General features: G+C 38.3%; 2 protein-coding genes across 2 annotated transcripts in view; both read right to left on the bottom strand.

Moving 5' to 3' along the window:
* The window catches only part of LOC114887217 (solute carrier family 22 member 9), a 48,297-nt gene extending 39,551 nt beyond the window's left edge, over positions 1-8,746 (bottom strand). The window contains exon 1 of the mRNA XM_029208714.1: positions 8,664-8,746. The gene's annotated coding sequence lies outside the window, so the exon portion shown is untranslated. The remainder of the gene's footprint in view (positions 1-8,663) is intronic.
* LOC114887628 (solute carrier family 22 member 24-like) lies at positions 7,530-9,283 on the bottom strand. Its single transcript, XM_029209411.1, has 3 exons — positions 9,193-9,283; positions 8,665-8,974; positions 7,530-7,638 (listed from the first exon to the last, which is right to left on the bottom strand). Exons 1-3 carry the CDS (start codon positions 9,281-9,283, stop codon positions 7,530-7,532), a joined length of 510 nt encoding a protein of 169 aa, XP_029065244.1.
* Positions 9,284-15,929: the final 6,646 nt, after the last annotated feature.

Genomic DNA, 15,929 nt, shown 5'->3' with positions numbered 1-15,929 from the left:
TATCAGGGTGATGGTGGTCTCATAGAATGAGTTTCGTAGTGTTCCTCCTTCTGCTATATTTTGGAAGGGTTTGAGAAGGATAGGTGTTAGCTCTTCTCTAAATGTTTGGTAGAATTCGCCTGTGAAACCATCTGGTCCTGGGCTTTTGTTTGTTGGAAGATATTTAATCACAATCTCAATTTCAGTGCTTGTGATTGGTCTGTTTATATTTTCTATTTCTTCCTGGTTCAGTGTGGAAGAGTGTGCTTTTCTAAGAATTTGTCCATTTCTTCCAGGTTGTCCATTTTATTGGCAAATAGTTGCTTGCAGTAATCTCTCATGATTCTTTGTATTTCTGCGGTTTCAGTTGTTACTTCTCCTTTTTCCTTTCTAATTCTGTCGATTTGAGTCTTCTTTTTTTTCTTGATGAGTCTGGCTAATGGTTTATCATTTTGTTTATCTTCTCAAAGAACCAGATTTTAGTTTTATTGATCTTTGCTATCGTTTCCTTCATTTCTTTTTCATTTATTTCTGATCTGATCTTTATGATTTCTTTTCTTCTGCTAACTTTGGGGTTTATTTATTCTTCTTTCTCTAATTGCTTAGATGTAAGGTTAGGTTGTTTATCTGAGATGTTTCTGTTTCTTAAGGTAGGATTGTGTTGCTATAAACTTCCCTCTTAAAACTGCTTTTGCTGCATCCCATAGGTTTTGGCTCATCGTGTTTTATTGTCATTTGTTTCTAGGTATTTTTTGATTTCCTCTTTGATTTCTTCAGTGATCTCTTGGTTATTTATTAGTGTACTCTTTAGTCTCCATGTGTTTGTATTTTTTACAGATTATTTCCTGTAATTGATATCTAGTCTCATAGCGTTGTGGTCAGAAAAGATACTTGATATGATTTCAATTTTCTTAAATTTACCATGCCTGATTTTGTGACCCAAGATATGATTTACCCTGGAGAGTGTTCTATGTGCACTTGAGAAGAATGTGTATTCTGTTGTTTTTGGATGGAATGTCCTATAAATATGAATTAAGTCCATCTTGTTTAATATATCATTTAAAGCTTGTGTTTCCTTATTTATTTTCATTTTGGATGATCTGTCCATTGTTGAAAGTGGGGTGTTAAAGTCCCCTACTATCATGGTGTTACTGTCGATTTCCCCTTTTCTGGCTGTTAGTATTTGTCTTAGGTATTGAGGTGCTCCTATGTTGGGTGCATAAATATTTACAATTGTTATATCTTCTTCTTGGTTTGATCCCTTGATCATTATGTAGTGTCCTTTGTCACGTGTAGTAGTCTTTGTTTTCAAGTCTATTTTGTCTGATATGAGAATTGCTGCTCCAGCTTTCTTTTGATTTCCATTTGCATGGAATATCTTTTTCCCTCCCCTCACTTTCAGTCTGTATGTGTCCCTAGGTCTGAAGTGGGTCTCTTGTAGATAGCATATATACAGGTCTTGTTTTTGTATCCATTCAGCCAGTCTATGTCTTTTGGTTGGAGCATTTAATCCTTTTACATTTAAGGTAATTATCGATGTGTATGTTCTTATTACCATTTTCTTATTTGTTTTGGGTTTGTTATTGTAGGTCTTTTCTTTCTCGGTGTTTCCTGCCTAGAGAAGTTCCTTTAGCATTTTTTGTAAAGCTGGTTTGGTGGTGCTGAGTTCTCTTAGCTTTTGCTTGTCTCTAAAGGTTTTAATTTCTCTGTCAAATCTGAATGAGATCCTTGCTGGGTAGAGTAATCTTGGCTGTAGGTTTTTCTCCTTCATCACTTTAAATATGTCCTGCCACTCCTTTCTGGCTTGCAGAGTTTCTGCTGAAAGATCATCTGTTAAGCTTATGGGGATTCCCTAGTGTGTTATTTGTTATTTTTCCCTTGCTGCTTTTAATATTTTTTCTTTGTATTTAATTTTTGATAGTTTGATTAATATGTGTCTTGGCGTGTTTCTCCTTGGATTTATCCTGTATGGGACTCTCTGTGCTTCCTGGACTTGATTAACTATTTCCTTTCCCATGTTAGGGAAGTTTTCAACTATAATCTCTTCAAATATTTTCTGAGTCCGTTTCTTTTTCTCTTCTTCTTCTGGAACCCCTATAATTTGAATGTTGGTGCATTTAATGCTGCTGTAATCTTGACTGTTAACTTCCTTCTACTAACTTTTGGCTTTGTTTGTTCTCTTTTCTACTTCTTTGAGGTATAAAGTTAGATTGTTTATTTAAGATCTTTTTTCTTTCTAACATAGACATTTGTTAATATAAAATTCACTTTTACTAGTATCTTGCCACATCTCAGAAATTATGGTGTGCTGTGATTTTGTTTTTGTTTGTCTCAGATATTTTTAAAACCCTCTTTCAATTTCCTCTTCAATGGAATGTTTGTTCAAGAGTGTGTTGTTAATGTCTACCTATTTGTAATAAAAATATAAGTGCCCAATTAACTGGGTATAGAAGGAACATACCTGAACATAATAAAGATGATATACAACAGGTCTTCAGATAACATCACACACAGTAGTGACACTTTGAAATAATTCCCTCTATGTTCAGGGGAGAAAAGTGTGCCCACTCACACCTCTCTTATCAACATAATCCTGGAATTCCTACTCAGAGCTACCAGGAGAGAAAAAGAAGTAAAATGTATCCATACTGGAAAGGAGGAATTATATTCTCGATGGTTGCAGATGATATGAACTTGTACATAGAAAATCCTGTCAACTCAACCAAAAAAATTTGTTAGAACTAATCTACAAATTCAGTAACTTTGTAGGATACAAAATCAACATATAGAGATAAAATGCATTTCTACATGCTAACAAAGAAATATCTGATTCCTCCAGCTCTGTTTTTCTTTCTCAAGATTGCTTTGGCTATTCAGGGTCTTTTGTGTTTCCATACAAGTTGTGAAATGTTTGTTCTAGTTCCGTGAAAAATGCCAGTGCTAGTTTGATAGTGGTTGCATTGAATCTGTAGATTGCTTTGGGTAGTAGAGTCATTTTCACAATGTTGATTCTTCCAATCCAGGAACATGGTATATCTCTCCATCTATTTGTATCATCTTTAATTTCTTTAATCAGTGTCTTGTAATTTTCTGCATACAGGGCTTTTGTCTCCTTAGGTAGGTTTATTCATAGATATTTTATTCTTTTTGTTGCAGTGGTAAATGGGAGTGTTTTCTTAATTTCACTTTCAGATTTTTCATCATTAGTGTATAGGAATGCAAGAGATGTCTGTGCATTCATTTTGTATCCTGCTACTTTAACAAATTCATCAATTAGCTCTAATAGTTTTCTGGTAACATCTTTAGGATTCTCTTTGTATAATATCATGTCATCTGCAAACAGTGACAGCTTTACTTCTTTTCCAATTTGTATTCCTTTTCTTTCTTTTTCTTCTCTGATTGCTGTGGCTAAAATTTCCAAAACTATGTTGAATAATAGTGGTGAGAGTGGGCAACCTGGTCTTGTTCCTGATCTTAGTGGAAATGGTTTCAGTTTTTCACCATTGAGGATGATGTTGGCTGTGGGTTTGTCATATATGGCCTTTATTATGTTGAGGAAAGTTCCCTCTAAGCCTACTTTCTGGAGGGTTTTTACCATAAATCAATGTTGAATTTTGTCAAAAGCTTTCTCTGCATCTATTGAGATGATCATATGGTTTTTCTCCTTCAGTTTGTTAATATGGTGTATCACATTGATTGATTTGCATATATTGAAGAATTCTTGGATTCCTGGGATAAACCCCACTTGATCATAGTGTACGATCCTTTTATGTGCTGTTGGATTCTGTTTGCTAGTATTTTGTTGAGGAATTTTGCATCTATGTTCATCAGTGATATTGGCCTGTAGTTTTCTTTCTTTGTGACATCTTTGTCTGGTTTTGGTATCAGAGTGATGGTCCCTGACTTCTGACTATACTACAAAGCTACAGTAATCAAGACAGTATGGTACTGGCACAAAAACAGAAATATAGATCAATGGAACAGGATAGAAAGCCCAGAGATAAACCCACGCACATATGGTCACCTTACCTTTGATAAAGGAGACAAGAATATACAGTGGAGAAAATACAGCCTCTTCAGTAAGTCATGCTGGGAAAACTGGACAGCTACATGTAAAAGAATGAAATTAGAACACTCCCTAACACCATACACAAAAATAAACTCAAAATGGATTAAAGACCTAAATATAAGGCCATACACCATCAAACTCTTGGAGGAAAACATAGGCAGAACACTCTATGACATAAATCACAGCAAGATCCTTTTTGACCCACCTCCTAGAGAAATGGAAATAAAAAGAAAAATAAACAAATGGGACCTAATCAAACTTAGAAGCTTTTGCACAACAAAGGAAACCATAAACAAGATGAAAAGACAACCCTCAGAATGGGAGAAAATATTTGCAAATGAAGCAACTGACAAAGGATTAATCTCCAGAATTTACAAGCAGCTTATGCAGTTCAATATCAAAAAAACAAAAACCCAATCCAAAAATGGGCAGAAGACCTAAATAGACATTTCTCCAAAGAAGATATACAGATTGCCAACAGACACATGAAAGAATGCTCAACATCATTAATCATTAGAGAAATGCAAATCAAAACTACAATGAGATATCATCTCACACCAGTCAGAATGGCCATCATCAAAAAATCTAGGAACAATAAATGCTGAAGAGGGTGTGGAGAAAAGGGAACCCGCTTGCACTCTTGGTGGGAATGTAAATTGATACAGCCACTATGGAGAACAGTATGGACGTTCCTTAGAAAGCTAAAAATAGAACTACCATGCCACCCAGCAATCCCACTACTGGGCATATACCTGAGATAACCACAATTCAAAAAGAGTCATGTACCAAAACGTTCATTGCAGCTCTATTTACAATAGCCAGGACATGGAAGCAACCAAAGTTTCCATCAACAGATGAATGGATAAAGAAGATGTGGCACATATATACAATGGAATATTACTCAAAAGGAACGAAACTAAGTTATTTGTAGTGAGGTGGATGGACCTAGAGACTGTCATACAGAGTGAAGTAAGTCAGAACGAGAGAAAAAAATACCATATGTTAACACATGTATATGGAATCTAAAAAAAAAAACAATGGTCATGAAGAACCTAGGGGCAAGATGGGAATAAAGATGCAGACCTACTAGAGAATGGACTTGAGGATATGGGGAGGGGAAAAGGTAAGCTGGGGCAAGGTGAAAGAGTGGCATGGACATATATTCACTACCAAACGTAAAATAGATAGCTAGTGGGAAGCGGCCACATAGCACAGGGAGATCAGCTTGGTGCTTTGTGACCACCTAGAGGGGTGGGATAGGGAGGGTGGGAGGGAGGGAGATGAAAGAGGGAGGAGATATGGGGACATATGTATATGTATAACTGATTCACTTTGTTATAAAGCAGAAACTAACACACCATTGTAAAGCAATTATACTCCAGTAAAGATGTTAAAAAAAAAGAAAGAAAGAAACAGTCCCATTTACTATAGCATCAAAAACAATAAAATAATTAAGTATAATTTTATCCAAGGAGATGAAAGATCTGGACACTGAAAACAAGACTTTGATGAAAGAACATAAGACACATATAAATGGAAAGATGACCCAAGTTCATATTAGAAAAATTAGTATTTTTACAATGTCCATAGCACGCAAAGCCATCTATAGATTCAGTGCAATCTCTTTCAAAATTCTACTGACATTTTTCACAGAAATAGAAAAACTATCCTAAAATTTATGTGAAATCACCAATGACCCTAAATAGTCAAAGCAATCCTCACAAAGAAGATCCAAGCTAGAAGCATCACACTTTTGATTTCAAACTATACTACAAAGCTATAGTAATAAAACAGAATGGTACTGGCATTAAAATAGACCATAAACCAATAGAAAAGATTTATGATCCCAGAAATTAAGTCTTCAGATACCATATGTGGTAAAGAAGCCAATAACAGTGTCTTCAGTAATCGTATTGAAAAAACTGTATAATCACATAGAGAAGAATGAAGTTTGACCCCTATATACACAATTGAAAAAATTCACTCAAAATGGATTAGACTTACACAATACCCCGAAACAGTAAAATTCCTGGAAAAAAAGATAAGGACAAAGCCCCTTGACATTGGTCTTGAAAACAGTGTTTTGGATATATTAGCCTTCTGAACTGGCATAAGGGTACATCTCATTGTTTTCATTTGTAATTCTCTAATGATTAGAGATGTTATGCATCTTTTCATATACCTGTTCACTATTTCTATGTGATCTTTGGAGAAATACCTATTGATTTCCTTTGCCCATTTAAAAAGTCAGGTTATTTGTGGATTTTTGCCATTGGTTGTAGTAGTTCCCTGTAAACTTTGGATAGTAACTCTTTATCAGCTATATGACTTTCAAATATTTTCTCTCATTCTGTAGGTTTCCTTTTCACTTTGTTGATCATCTCCTTTGCTTTGCGAAGTTTTTTAGTTTGACATAATCCCACTTTGTTTTTCCTTTTCATGATGGTATTCAGAAGCTTTTTAGTTTAAAATCTTTAGCTTAGCTATAAGACTCCCTCTTCTTTCCTTAAGTTTCCACACTCATCACCTGTCATAACCCACTTCCACACACAGCCACACATATCTATCACCCTATGCCCATATAAAGAGATCAATCAGCATTTTACTGTGAATCATCATAAAGGGCTCAGTTGGAAGACTGGCCAATATGAGCACTCTGACCCTAAATCTTTTATGAATTACACTGAGGTGATACTTTCAGAGTCCACAATTTTCAGCTGTAGGATTAAATGATGTTAGGCTTACAGACAACAAGGGATACTTTAAGCCTTTCACCTCCCCTACAGGAGACTTGCATGTATGGCTGCCATGGTAGTCCTCTTACTTTCAAATGATTACTGCCAGGCACAGAATAACCCAAACCTCTCACACACAAGTTATAACACCAGGGGTCTACAGATTAATTACCTTACATGTTTGCAAGTATTACCTCTAACGAGGCTTTTTTTTTTTTTTTACAGAATCAAACATCCAGATTATAGCCACAACATGTCTTAATTCAACTTCAGCACCAAATAACAAAGCACCAGGTTTTATAGAATGAATACTAATTGCAGTGGGGTAATGACAGCATGATGACTGATGTAGGAAGCCACAGCATTTAGCTCACTGAATCTGTAAGGTACTTAATATAGAAGCTATGGCAAAGGCCTGCATTCCTTTTACTTCCCATTGGCAACTCCTTCTCATCTTTATAAATGAAGTTTAGGGTAACTTGCCTCTAAATGCTGTTCTGAAATGTTCCCAGATCTCATAAAGAGGTCATTTCTGTCTCCAGTACAGAGAGCTCTGTGGCGACAAAATGGCATTTATCACAATGAGTCTAATTCTGCAATTCCATCTGTAGCTCCCTGGGAACCAAGGCAACCCACAACAGTTTACATTGTATACTGGGGGAGCTCAATAAAGACTTCTTTATGAAACAGTTAATCATAAACTGTGAAAACACCACAGAGGAAGGGCAGCAGTGAGCTAGAGACACTCATCCGTCTGAGAGATGGCCATATATGAGGCCCCACACCAGCATTCCAGCCATGAATCGGGATTGAACCACTGGTTTCTGTGACTGATGATCACATATGAGGTCCCACCGGAAGAGAAGGAAACCAGCACAGAGGAGCTTCACAGCATCTTGTATCCCTTGATGTGCACTGACTCCAATAGCCCTCAGTGAACACACCCTATGGTTTCCTTTACTACATCTACTCATCTGAATCATTCATGTCTCAGCTTAAGCATATATTTTCTAGAATTCCTCAGCTAACTCTCCTAGGTTATCTTGGGGCCAATCTTTACATTCACTTAGCACTGCATACCTCAGTAGACCTCAATATTTGCACACATTGAAAACACTGAAGTTTTTTTTTTTTGAAGATGTTGGGGGTAGGAGTTTATTAATTAATTAATTAATTTTTGCTGTGTTGCATCTTCGTTTCTGTGCGAGGGCTTTCTCTAGTTGTGGCAAGTGGGGGCCACTCTTCATCGCGGTGCGCGGGCCTCTCACTATCGCGGCCTCTCTTGTTGCGGAGCACAGGCTCCAGAAGCGCAGGCTCAGTAGTTGTGGCTCACGGGCCTAGTTGCTCCGCGGCATGTGGGATCCTCCCAGACCAGGGCCCGAACCCGTGTCCCCTGCATTAGCAGGCAGATTCTCAACCACTGCACCACCAGGGAAGCCCCACTGAAGTTTTTTTTCAACAGTGATTCCCAGATTTCACACCCAGAGTGAAATGCACTCCAATTTGTTTCTCAGACAAGTAGCCAGGACATGGAATTTTTAAAAAAACTAACAAATAGTTGCAATTTGCAACTAGGTTGAGAGCAAATGACCAAGAATAATTTTCCACAATTTATATCAAGTACTTATCCAACCATCAATCTTCACATTAAATTTAAAGCTTTGTGATAGTAAAATTCATGTCTAGTTTGTTGATTTCACTGTCATCAATTGTGCTATAAGTGCTTGGCAATTAAATAGATAAGCAATCACTTTTCCTAAAAGAATGAAAGAGAGGTGGCTACATTATCTACTCAGCAACTGAACAGCTGAACTGTGTTTATTTTATGCTATTGTAAACACCCATAACATGAACTCACGAGAGGTAAATGGGGACTTTACCTCAGTCACGATGGTGGAGGAGAAGGAGCTTCGGTCATACACCCAGCCGCCCACGCAGGGCTCCGTGTCCAGGTCAGTCATGTTGGGGAAGGTCCCATTCAGGTGAAGGAGATGCCACTGGGGGAGGAGGAAATGATGACATTTCTCTGGTTTCAAGCTAGCATCTAACGGGATGGAGATTCTCAGGAGGACATCAGGGCTGAGGGTCCCAGTGTCATTATCAGAGACAGTGTCATTATCAAGGATGGGGACCCAGCAGCGATGACCAGGAATGGCTGCAGTGAAATTCTCCAATAGTAGATGACAAACTACTATCATGAGAGAAGGAAGAATTAAAACCAGCTGAAGGGGCTTCCCTGGTGGCACAGTGGTTGGGAGTCCGCCTGCCGATGCAGGGGACGCAGGTTCGTGCCCCGGTCCGGGAGGGTCCCATATGCCGCGGAGCGGCTGGGCCCGTGAGCCATGGCCACTGAGCCTGCGCGTCCGGAGCCTGTGCTCTGCAACGGGAGAGGCCACAACAGTGAGAGGCCAGCGTATCGCCAAAAAAAAAAAAAAACCAGCTGAAGGATCTGGAATTTCCCCAGGTCACCAAATTCATCCAGGAGTTCCTCAAAGGCCATTGTGTACAGGTGATCCTCACGAAGAGTCAGGATGACTTTAGCTACAACTTCAAAGGGAGAAAAACATTTCCTTTCACTAATTGACACTAAGTCTATGTGACCTCACACCAGTTTCTCATCAATTGTTCCTGTGACCTCACTACTGCAACAGAGCAGTGGAAGCAATGTCCCCAGTCCTTTTGGAATCAGGAGGTATTTCTTCTTTAGAAAAGTCACAGAGAAAATATTTACCAAAGATACTTCTCTCTGATGACCATTAAATCTGTTTAAAGTTTTACTCTCTGAATGTGCTTGGGCTCAGTGATTTCTGTAAAGTCAAATTTGGACTTTGGCATGTACAATGGTCTCTAATCAAGCTAAAATAAGGCTGATAACAGGGTCTTCAGTCACTTCCAGAAAATGGAATTTGAGACACACAGAAGTGAACTGCTTTATGATTTTCCTGTGGAAAGAACAGAAAACAAGTGTTTTTATTGTTTACACTGAATTTAGATTAAAATAATTGACAAAATACAATCATTTTTTTTCCAGTTTTAGGATCAGCTTTATTCTGCATTTTATCTTCACCAGGGAGAAGAAGGCAAAGAAGCTGGAGAACAGACCAGCCTGCACCACACAGTCACAGATCTCACATCTCTAAAGAGTAGACATTGTGGAAATTAAGGGCCTAAAGCAGGTCAGCAGTGAAGCACAAAGATCAACCACCAGGATCCCAAACATCTCATCTCGTCTTTCCTTATTGGCTGTTTGGAATCAGTCATTTATATTTCATTTAGTTTCCTTTTCTAAAGCACAACCAACATTCCAACAATTAATCGTTTTCTGTTCTTTTTGGGGATGCAGAGACAAAATTACCCAGTTTTTGATTTTTTCAACATCACCAGCTTGTTCTCCACGACCATGGTGATGGTGATCCACACAGTCCACAAAATTCAGTTTATTTTGAGGTTCAAGTGAGAGGTTGACACTCTGAAAGATGGATGGAGGCATCCTTGGCTGTTACACACCCTGGGCTGGGTGAATTTTTGCCCCAAAGGAGCTGAACTAGGTTTCTGTGGTGTCCCCTGATAACCACATCATTCCTACAGCTGAGACCCTCATTTTTTTTTTTTTAACATCTTTATTGGAGTAGAATTTCTTTACAATGGTGTGTTAGTTTCTGCTGTATAACAAAGTGAATCAGCTATATGTATACATATGTCCCCATATCTCCTCTCTCTTGCATCTCCCTCCTACCTTCCCTATCCCACCCCTCTAAGTGGACACAAAGCACCGAGCTGATCTCCCTGTGCCATGTAGCTGCTTCCCACTAGCTGTCTATTTTACATTTGGTAGTGTATATATGTCCATGCCACTCTCTCACTTTGTCCCAGCTTACCCATCCCCCTACCCGTGTCCTCAAGTCCATTCTCTATGTCTGTGTTTTTATTGCTGCCCTGCCCCTAGGTTCTTCAAAACCATTTTCGTTTTTTTTAGATTCTATACACGTGTTAGCATACGGTATTTGTTTTTCTCTTTCTGACTTACTTCACTCTGTATGACAGTCTCTAGGTCCACCCACCTCACTACAAATAACTGAATGTCATTACTTTTTATGGCTGAGTAATATTCCATTGTATATATGTGCCACATCTTCTTTATCATCTGTTGATGGACACTTAGGCTGCTTCCATGTCCTGGGAATTGTAAATAGTGCTGCAATGAACAGTGAGCTATATAATTCTTTTTTTTTTTTTTTTTTTTTTTACGGTATGCGGGCCTCTCACTGTGGTGGCCTCTCCCGTTGCGGAGCACAGGCTCCGGACGCGCAGGCTCAGCGGCCATGGCTCACAGGCCCAGCCGCTCTGCGGCATGTGGGATCTTCCTGGACCGGGGCACGAACCCATGTCCCCTGCATCAGCAGGCAGACTCTCAACCACTGCGCCACCAGGGAAGCCCTATATGATTCTTTTTGAATTATGGTTTTCTCAGGATATATGCCCAGTAGTGGGATTGCTGGGTCATATGGTAGTTCTATTTTTAGTTTTTTAAGGAACCTCCATAATGTTCTCCATAGTGGCTGTATCAATTTACATTCCCACAAAGAGTGCAAGAGGGTTCCCTTTTCTCAACACCCTCTCCAGCATTTATTGTTTGTAGATTTTTTTATTTTTTATTTTTTTGCGGTACGCAGGCCTCTCACTGTTGTGGCCTCTCCCGTTGCGGAGCACAGGCTCCGGACGTGCAGGCTCAGCAGCCATGGCCCACGGGCCCAGCTGCTCCACGGTATGTGGGATCTTCCCGGACTGGGGCACGAACCCGTGTCCCCTGCATCGGCAGGTGGACTCCCAACCACTGTGCCACCAGGGAAGCCCCTGTTTGTAGATTTTTTAATGATGGCCATTCTGACCAGAGTGATGTGATACCTCATTGTAGTTTTGATTTCCATTTCTCTAATGATCAGTGATTTTGAGCATGCTTTCATGTGTTTGTAGGCAATCTGTATATCTTCTTTGGAGAAATGTCTGTTTAAGTCTTCTGCCCATGTTTGGATTGGGTTGTTTGTTTTTTTGATATTGAGCTGCATGAGCTGCTTGTGAATTTTGGAGATTAATCCTTTGTCACTTGCTTCATTTACAAATATTTTCTCCCATTCTGAGGGTTGCTTTTTCATGTTGTTTATGTTTTCCTTTGCTATGCAAAAGCTTTTAAGTTTCTTTAGGGCCCATTTTTTAATTTATATTGTTATTTCCATTTCTCTAGGAGGTGGGCCAAAGAGGATCATGCTGTGATTTACACCATAGAGTGTTCTGCCTATGTTTTCCTCTAAGAGTTTTATAGTGTCTAGCCTTATATTTAGGTCTTTAAACCATTTTGAGTTTATTTTTGTGTATGGTGTTAGGGAGTATTCTAATTTCACTCTTTTACATGTAGCTGTCCAGTTTTCCCAGCACCACTTATGAAGAGGCTGTCTTTTCTCCATTGTATATTCTTGCATCCTTTATCAAAGATAAGGTGGCCATATATGCTTGAGTTTATCTTGGGGATTTCTATGCTGTTTCATTGATCTATATTTCTAGACAGTACCATACTGTCTTGATTACTGTAGCTTTGTAGCATAGTCTGAAGTCAGGGAGCCTGATTCCTCCATCTCCATTTTTCTTTCTCAACATCGCTTTGGCTATTCAGGGTCTTTTGTGTTTCCATACTAATTGAGAAATGTTTTGTTCTAGTACTGTGAAGAATGTCATTGGTAGTTTGATAGGGATTGCACTGAATCTGTAGATTGCTTTGGGTAGTATAGTCATTTTTACAATGCTGATTCTTCCAATCCAAGAACATTGTATATCTCTCCATCTCTTTGTATCATCTTTAATTTATTTCATCAGCATCTTATAGTTTTCTGCATTCAGGTCTTTTGTCTCTTTTAGTTGGTTTATTCCTAGGTATTTTATTCTTTTTGTTGCAATGGTAAATGCAAGTGTTTCCTTAATTTCTCTTTCAGATTTTTCACCATTAGCGTATATGAATGCAAGAGATTTCTGTGCATTAATTTTGTATCCTGCTACTTTACCAAACTCATTGATTAGCTCTAGTAGATTTCTAGTAGCACCTTTAGGATTCTCTGGTAGCATCTTTAGGAAACTCTATAGTTTCATGTCATCTGCAAACAGTGAGAGTTTTACATCTTCATTCCCTAGTAGGATTCCTTTTATTTCTTTTTCTTCTCGGGTTTCTGTGGCTAAAACTTTCAAAACTATGTTGAATAATAGCGGTGAGAGTGTGCACCCTTGTCTTGTTCCTGATCTTAGTGGAAATGGTTTCAGTTTTTCACCATCAGGAATGATGTTGGGGCTTCCCTGGTGGTGCAGTGGTTGAGAGTCCGCCTGCCGATGCAGGGGACACGGGCTCGTGCCCCGGTCTGGGAAGATCCCACATGCTGTGGAGTGCCTGGGCCTGTGAGCCATGGCCTCTGAGCCTGCACGTCCAGAGCCTGTGCTCCGCAACGGGAGAGGCCACAGCAGTGAGAGGCCCGCGGACTGCAAAAGAATATATATATATATTCTTATATATAATATATAATAATATATAATATATATATAATATATATAATATATAATAATATATTATATATATAATATATAATATATATTATATATATTCTTATATATAAATATATTATATATATATATATATATAGTCACCTTATCTTTGACAGTGGTGGCAAGAATATACAATGGAGAAAAGACATCCTGTTCAATAAGTGGTGCTGGGAAAACTGGACAGCTTCATGTAAAAGAATGAAATCAGGACACTTCCTAACACCATTCACAAAACTAAACTCAAAATGGACTAAAGACCTAAATGTAAGGCCAGATACTATAAAAGTCTTAGAGGAAAACATAGGCAGAACACTCTATGACATATATCACAGCAAGATTTTTTTGGCCTACCTTCTGAGTAATGGAAATAAAATAAAAAATAAACAAATGGGACCTAATGAAACTAAAATCTTTTTTCACAGCAAATGAAACAATCAAAAATCAAAAAGACAACCTATAAAATGGGAGAAAATATTTGCAATTGATGCAGCTGACTCAGGGTTAATATCCAAAATATATAAACAGCTTGTAACACTGAAGAAACAAATAATCTAAACAAAAATGGGCAGAAGACCTGTACATACATTTTTCCAAAGGAGACAAATGGATGACTAACAGGCAAATGAAATGATGCTCAACATGGCTAATGACTAGAGAAATGAAAATCAAAACCACAGTGGGGTATTAGCTCACAGCTGTCAGAATGGCTATCATCAAAAAGACCACAAATAACAAATGTTGGTGAAGATATGGTGAAAAGGGAGCCCTTGTACACTGCTGATGGGAATGTAAATTGGTGTACCCACTATGGAAAACAGTGTGGAGATTCCTCAAAAAAAACTAGAAAAGAAACTACTATATGATCCAGCAATTCCACTCCTGGGTATACATCCCCCCAAAACCAAAACACTAATTAGAAAAGATACAGGCACACTAATGTTTGTAGCAGCATTATTTACAATAGCCAAAACATGGAAGCAACTCAAATGTCCATCAGCAGATGACTGGATTAAGAAGATATATTCCATATGTATATATGGAACATTACTCAGCCAAGAAAAAGAATGAAATATTGCCATTTGTAGCAACATGGATGGATCTAGAGAATATCATGCTTAGTGAAGTAACTTAGATAGAGAAAGACAAATACTATATGATATCAGTCACATGTAGAATCTAAAAAATAATACAAACGAATATATATACAAAACAGAAACAGACTGACAGATATAGAAAACAAATTTATGGTTACCAAAAGGGAGAGGGAGGGGAAGGGACAAATTAGGGGTATGGGTTTAACAGAAACAAACTACTATACATAAAATAGATAAGCAACAAGGATTTACTGTGTACAGGGAATTATACCTAATATCTTGTAATAACCTATAATGGAAAAAATCTTTAAAATCCCTGAAACACTATGCTATACACTTGAAAATGACACAATATTGCACATAAACTATATATCAAATTACAAAAAAACCCCCCTAACAATCTGATTTAAAAATGGTCCGAGGAACTGAACAGACATTTCTTCAAAGAAGATATTCAAAAGGCCAACAGACGCATGACAAGGATTTCAACATCACTGGTCATCAGGGAAATGTAAATCAAATCTGCAATGAGATACTACCTCACACCTGTTAGAACAATTATTGTATAAAAGAGGGGAGATGTTAAGTGCTGGTGAAGATGTGGAGGAAAAGAACACATGTAGACAACTGATGGCAATGTGAATTGGAACAGCAACTAGAGAAAACAGTATGGAGGGTCCTCCAAATATTAAAAATATAAACACAATATGATCCAACAATCCTACTTCTGGGTACCTAACCAAAAGAATGAAATCTCTATCTTAAAGAGATATCTGCACTACCACGTTCATTGCAGCATTATTTATAATACCCAAGACATGGAAACAACCTAAGTATCCACCAATAAGTGAATTAGAAAAATATAGGTATGTACCACCTATGAGATATAGATAGATGAAATGTAACAGATAGAGATATAATAGATAAATAGTATGGAGAATATTATTCAGCCATGTGAAAAATCAAGAAGTCCTGCAATTTACAACACGGATGACTCCTTGAGGGCATTATGCTAAGTGAAATAAGTCATAAAGAGAAAGACAGGGCTTCCCTGGTGGTGCAGTGGTTGAGAGTCTGCCTGCCGATGCAGGGGACACGGGTTCGTGCCCCGGTCCGGGGAGATCCCACATACCGTGAGCCGTGGCCGCTGAGCCTGCGCGTCCAGAGCCTGTGCTCCGCAACGGGGGAGGCCACAACAGTGAGAGGCCCGCGTACCGCCAAAAAAAAAAAAGTAAAGAGAAAGACAAACACTGTATAACCTTCCATATATGTGGAATCTAAAAAGCCTGAACTCATAGAAACAGGGAAGTGATTACCAGCTTGGTTGCCAGGGGTAGCAGAATTGAGTGATGTGTTCAAAGGGCACAGACTTCCAGTTTACACTTAATAAGTTCTGGGAATGTTATGTACAGCATGGTGACTAGAGTCAGCAATATTTTACTGTAAATTTGAAAGTTCCTAAAATATTAG

Source organism: Monodon monoceros, unplaced genomic scaffold (genome assembly GCF_005190385.1).
Source record: "Monodon monoceros isolate NGI ecotype Baffin Bay Population unplaced genomic scaffold, NGI_Narwhal_1 Super_Scaffold_7, whole genome shotgun sequence".
NCBI lineage: Eukaryota > Metazoa > Chordata > Mammalia > Artiodactyla > Monodontidae > Monodon > Monodon monoceros.
The sequence above is the reverse complement of the archived record's forward strand: the minus strand, read 5'-3'. Positions and strand labels throughout refer to the sequence as shown.

Excerpts from the sequence above, each read along its gene's own strand:
- LOC114887628 (XM_029209411.1), bottom strand. The coding sequence starts at position 9,283 with ATGGCCTTTGAGGAACTCCTGGATGAATTTGGTGACCTGGGGAAATTC. Across the intron at positions 8,975-9,192 it reads TTTTTTTTGGCGATACGCTG|TAGTTTGTCATCTACTATTG; the intron begins GCCTCTCACTGT and ends CTCTCATGATAG. Across the intron at positions 7,639-8,664 it reads TCCTCCACCATCGTGACTGA|GTGGGACCTCATATGTGATC; the intron begins GGTAAAGTCCCC and ends CCTTCTCTTCCG.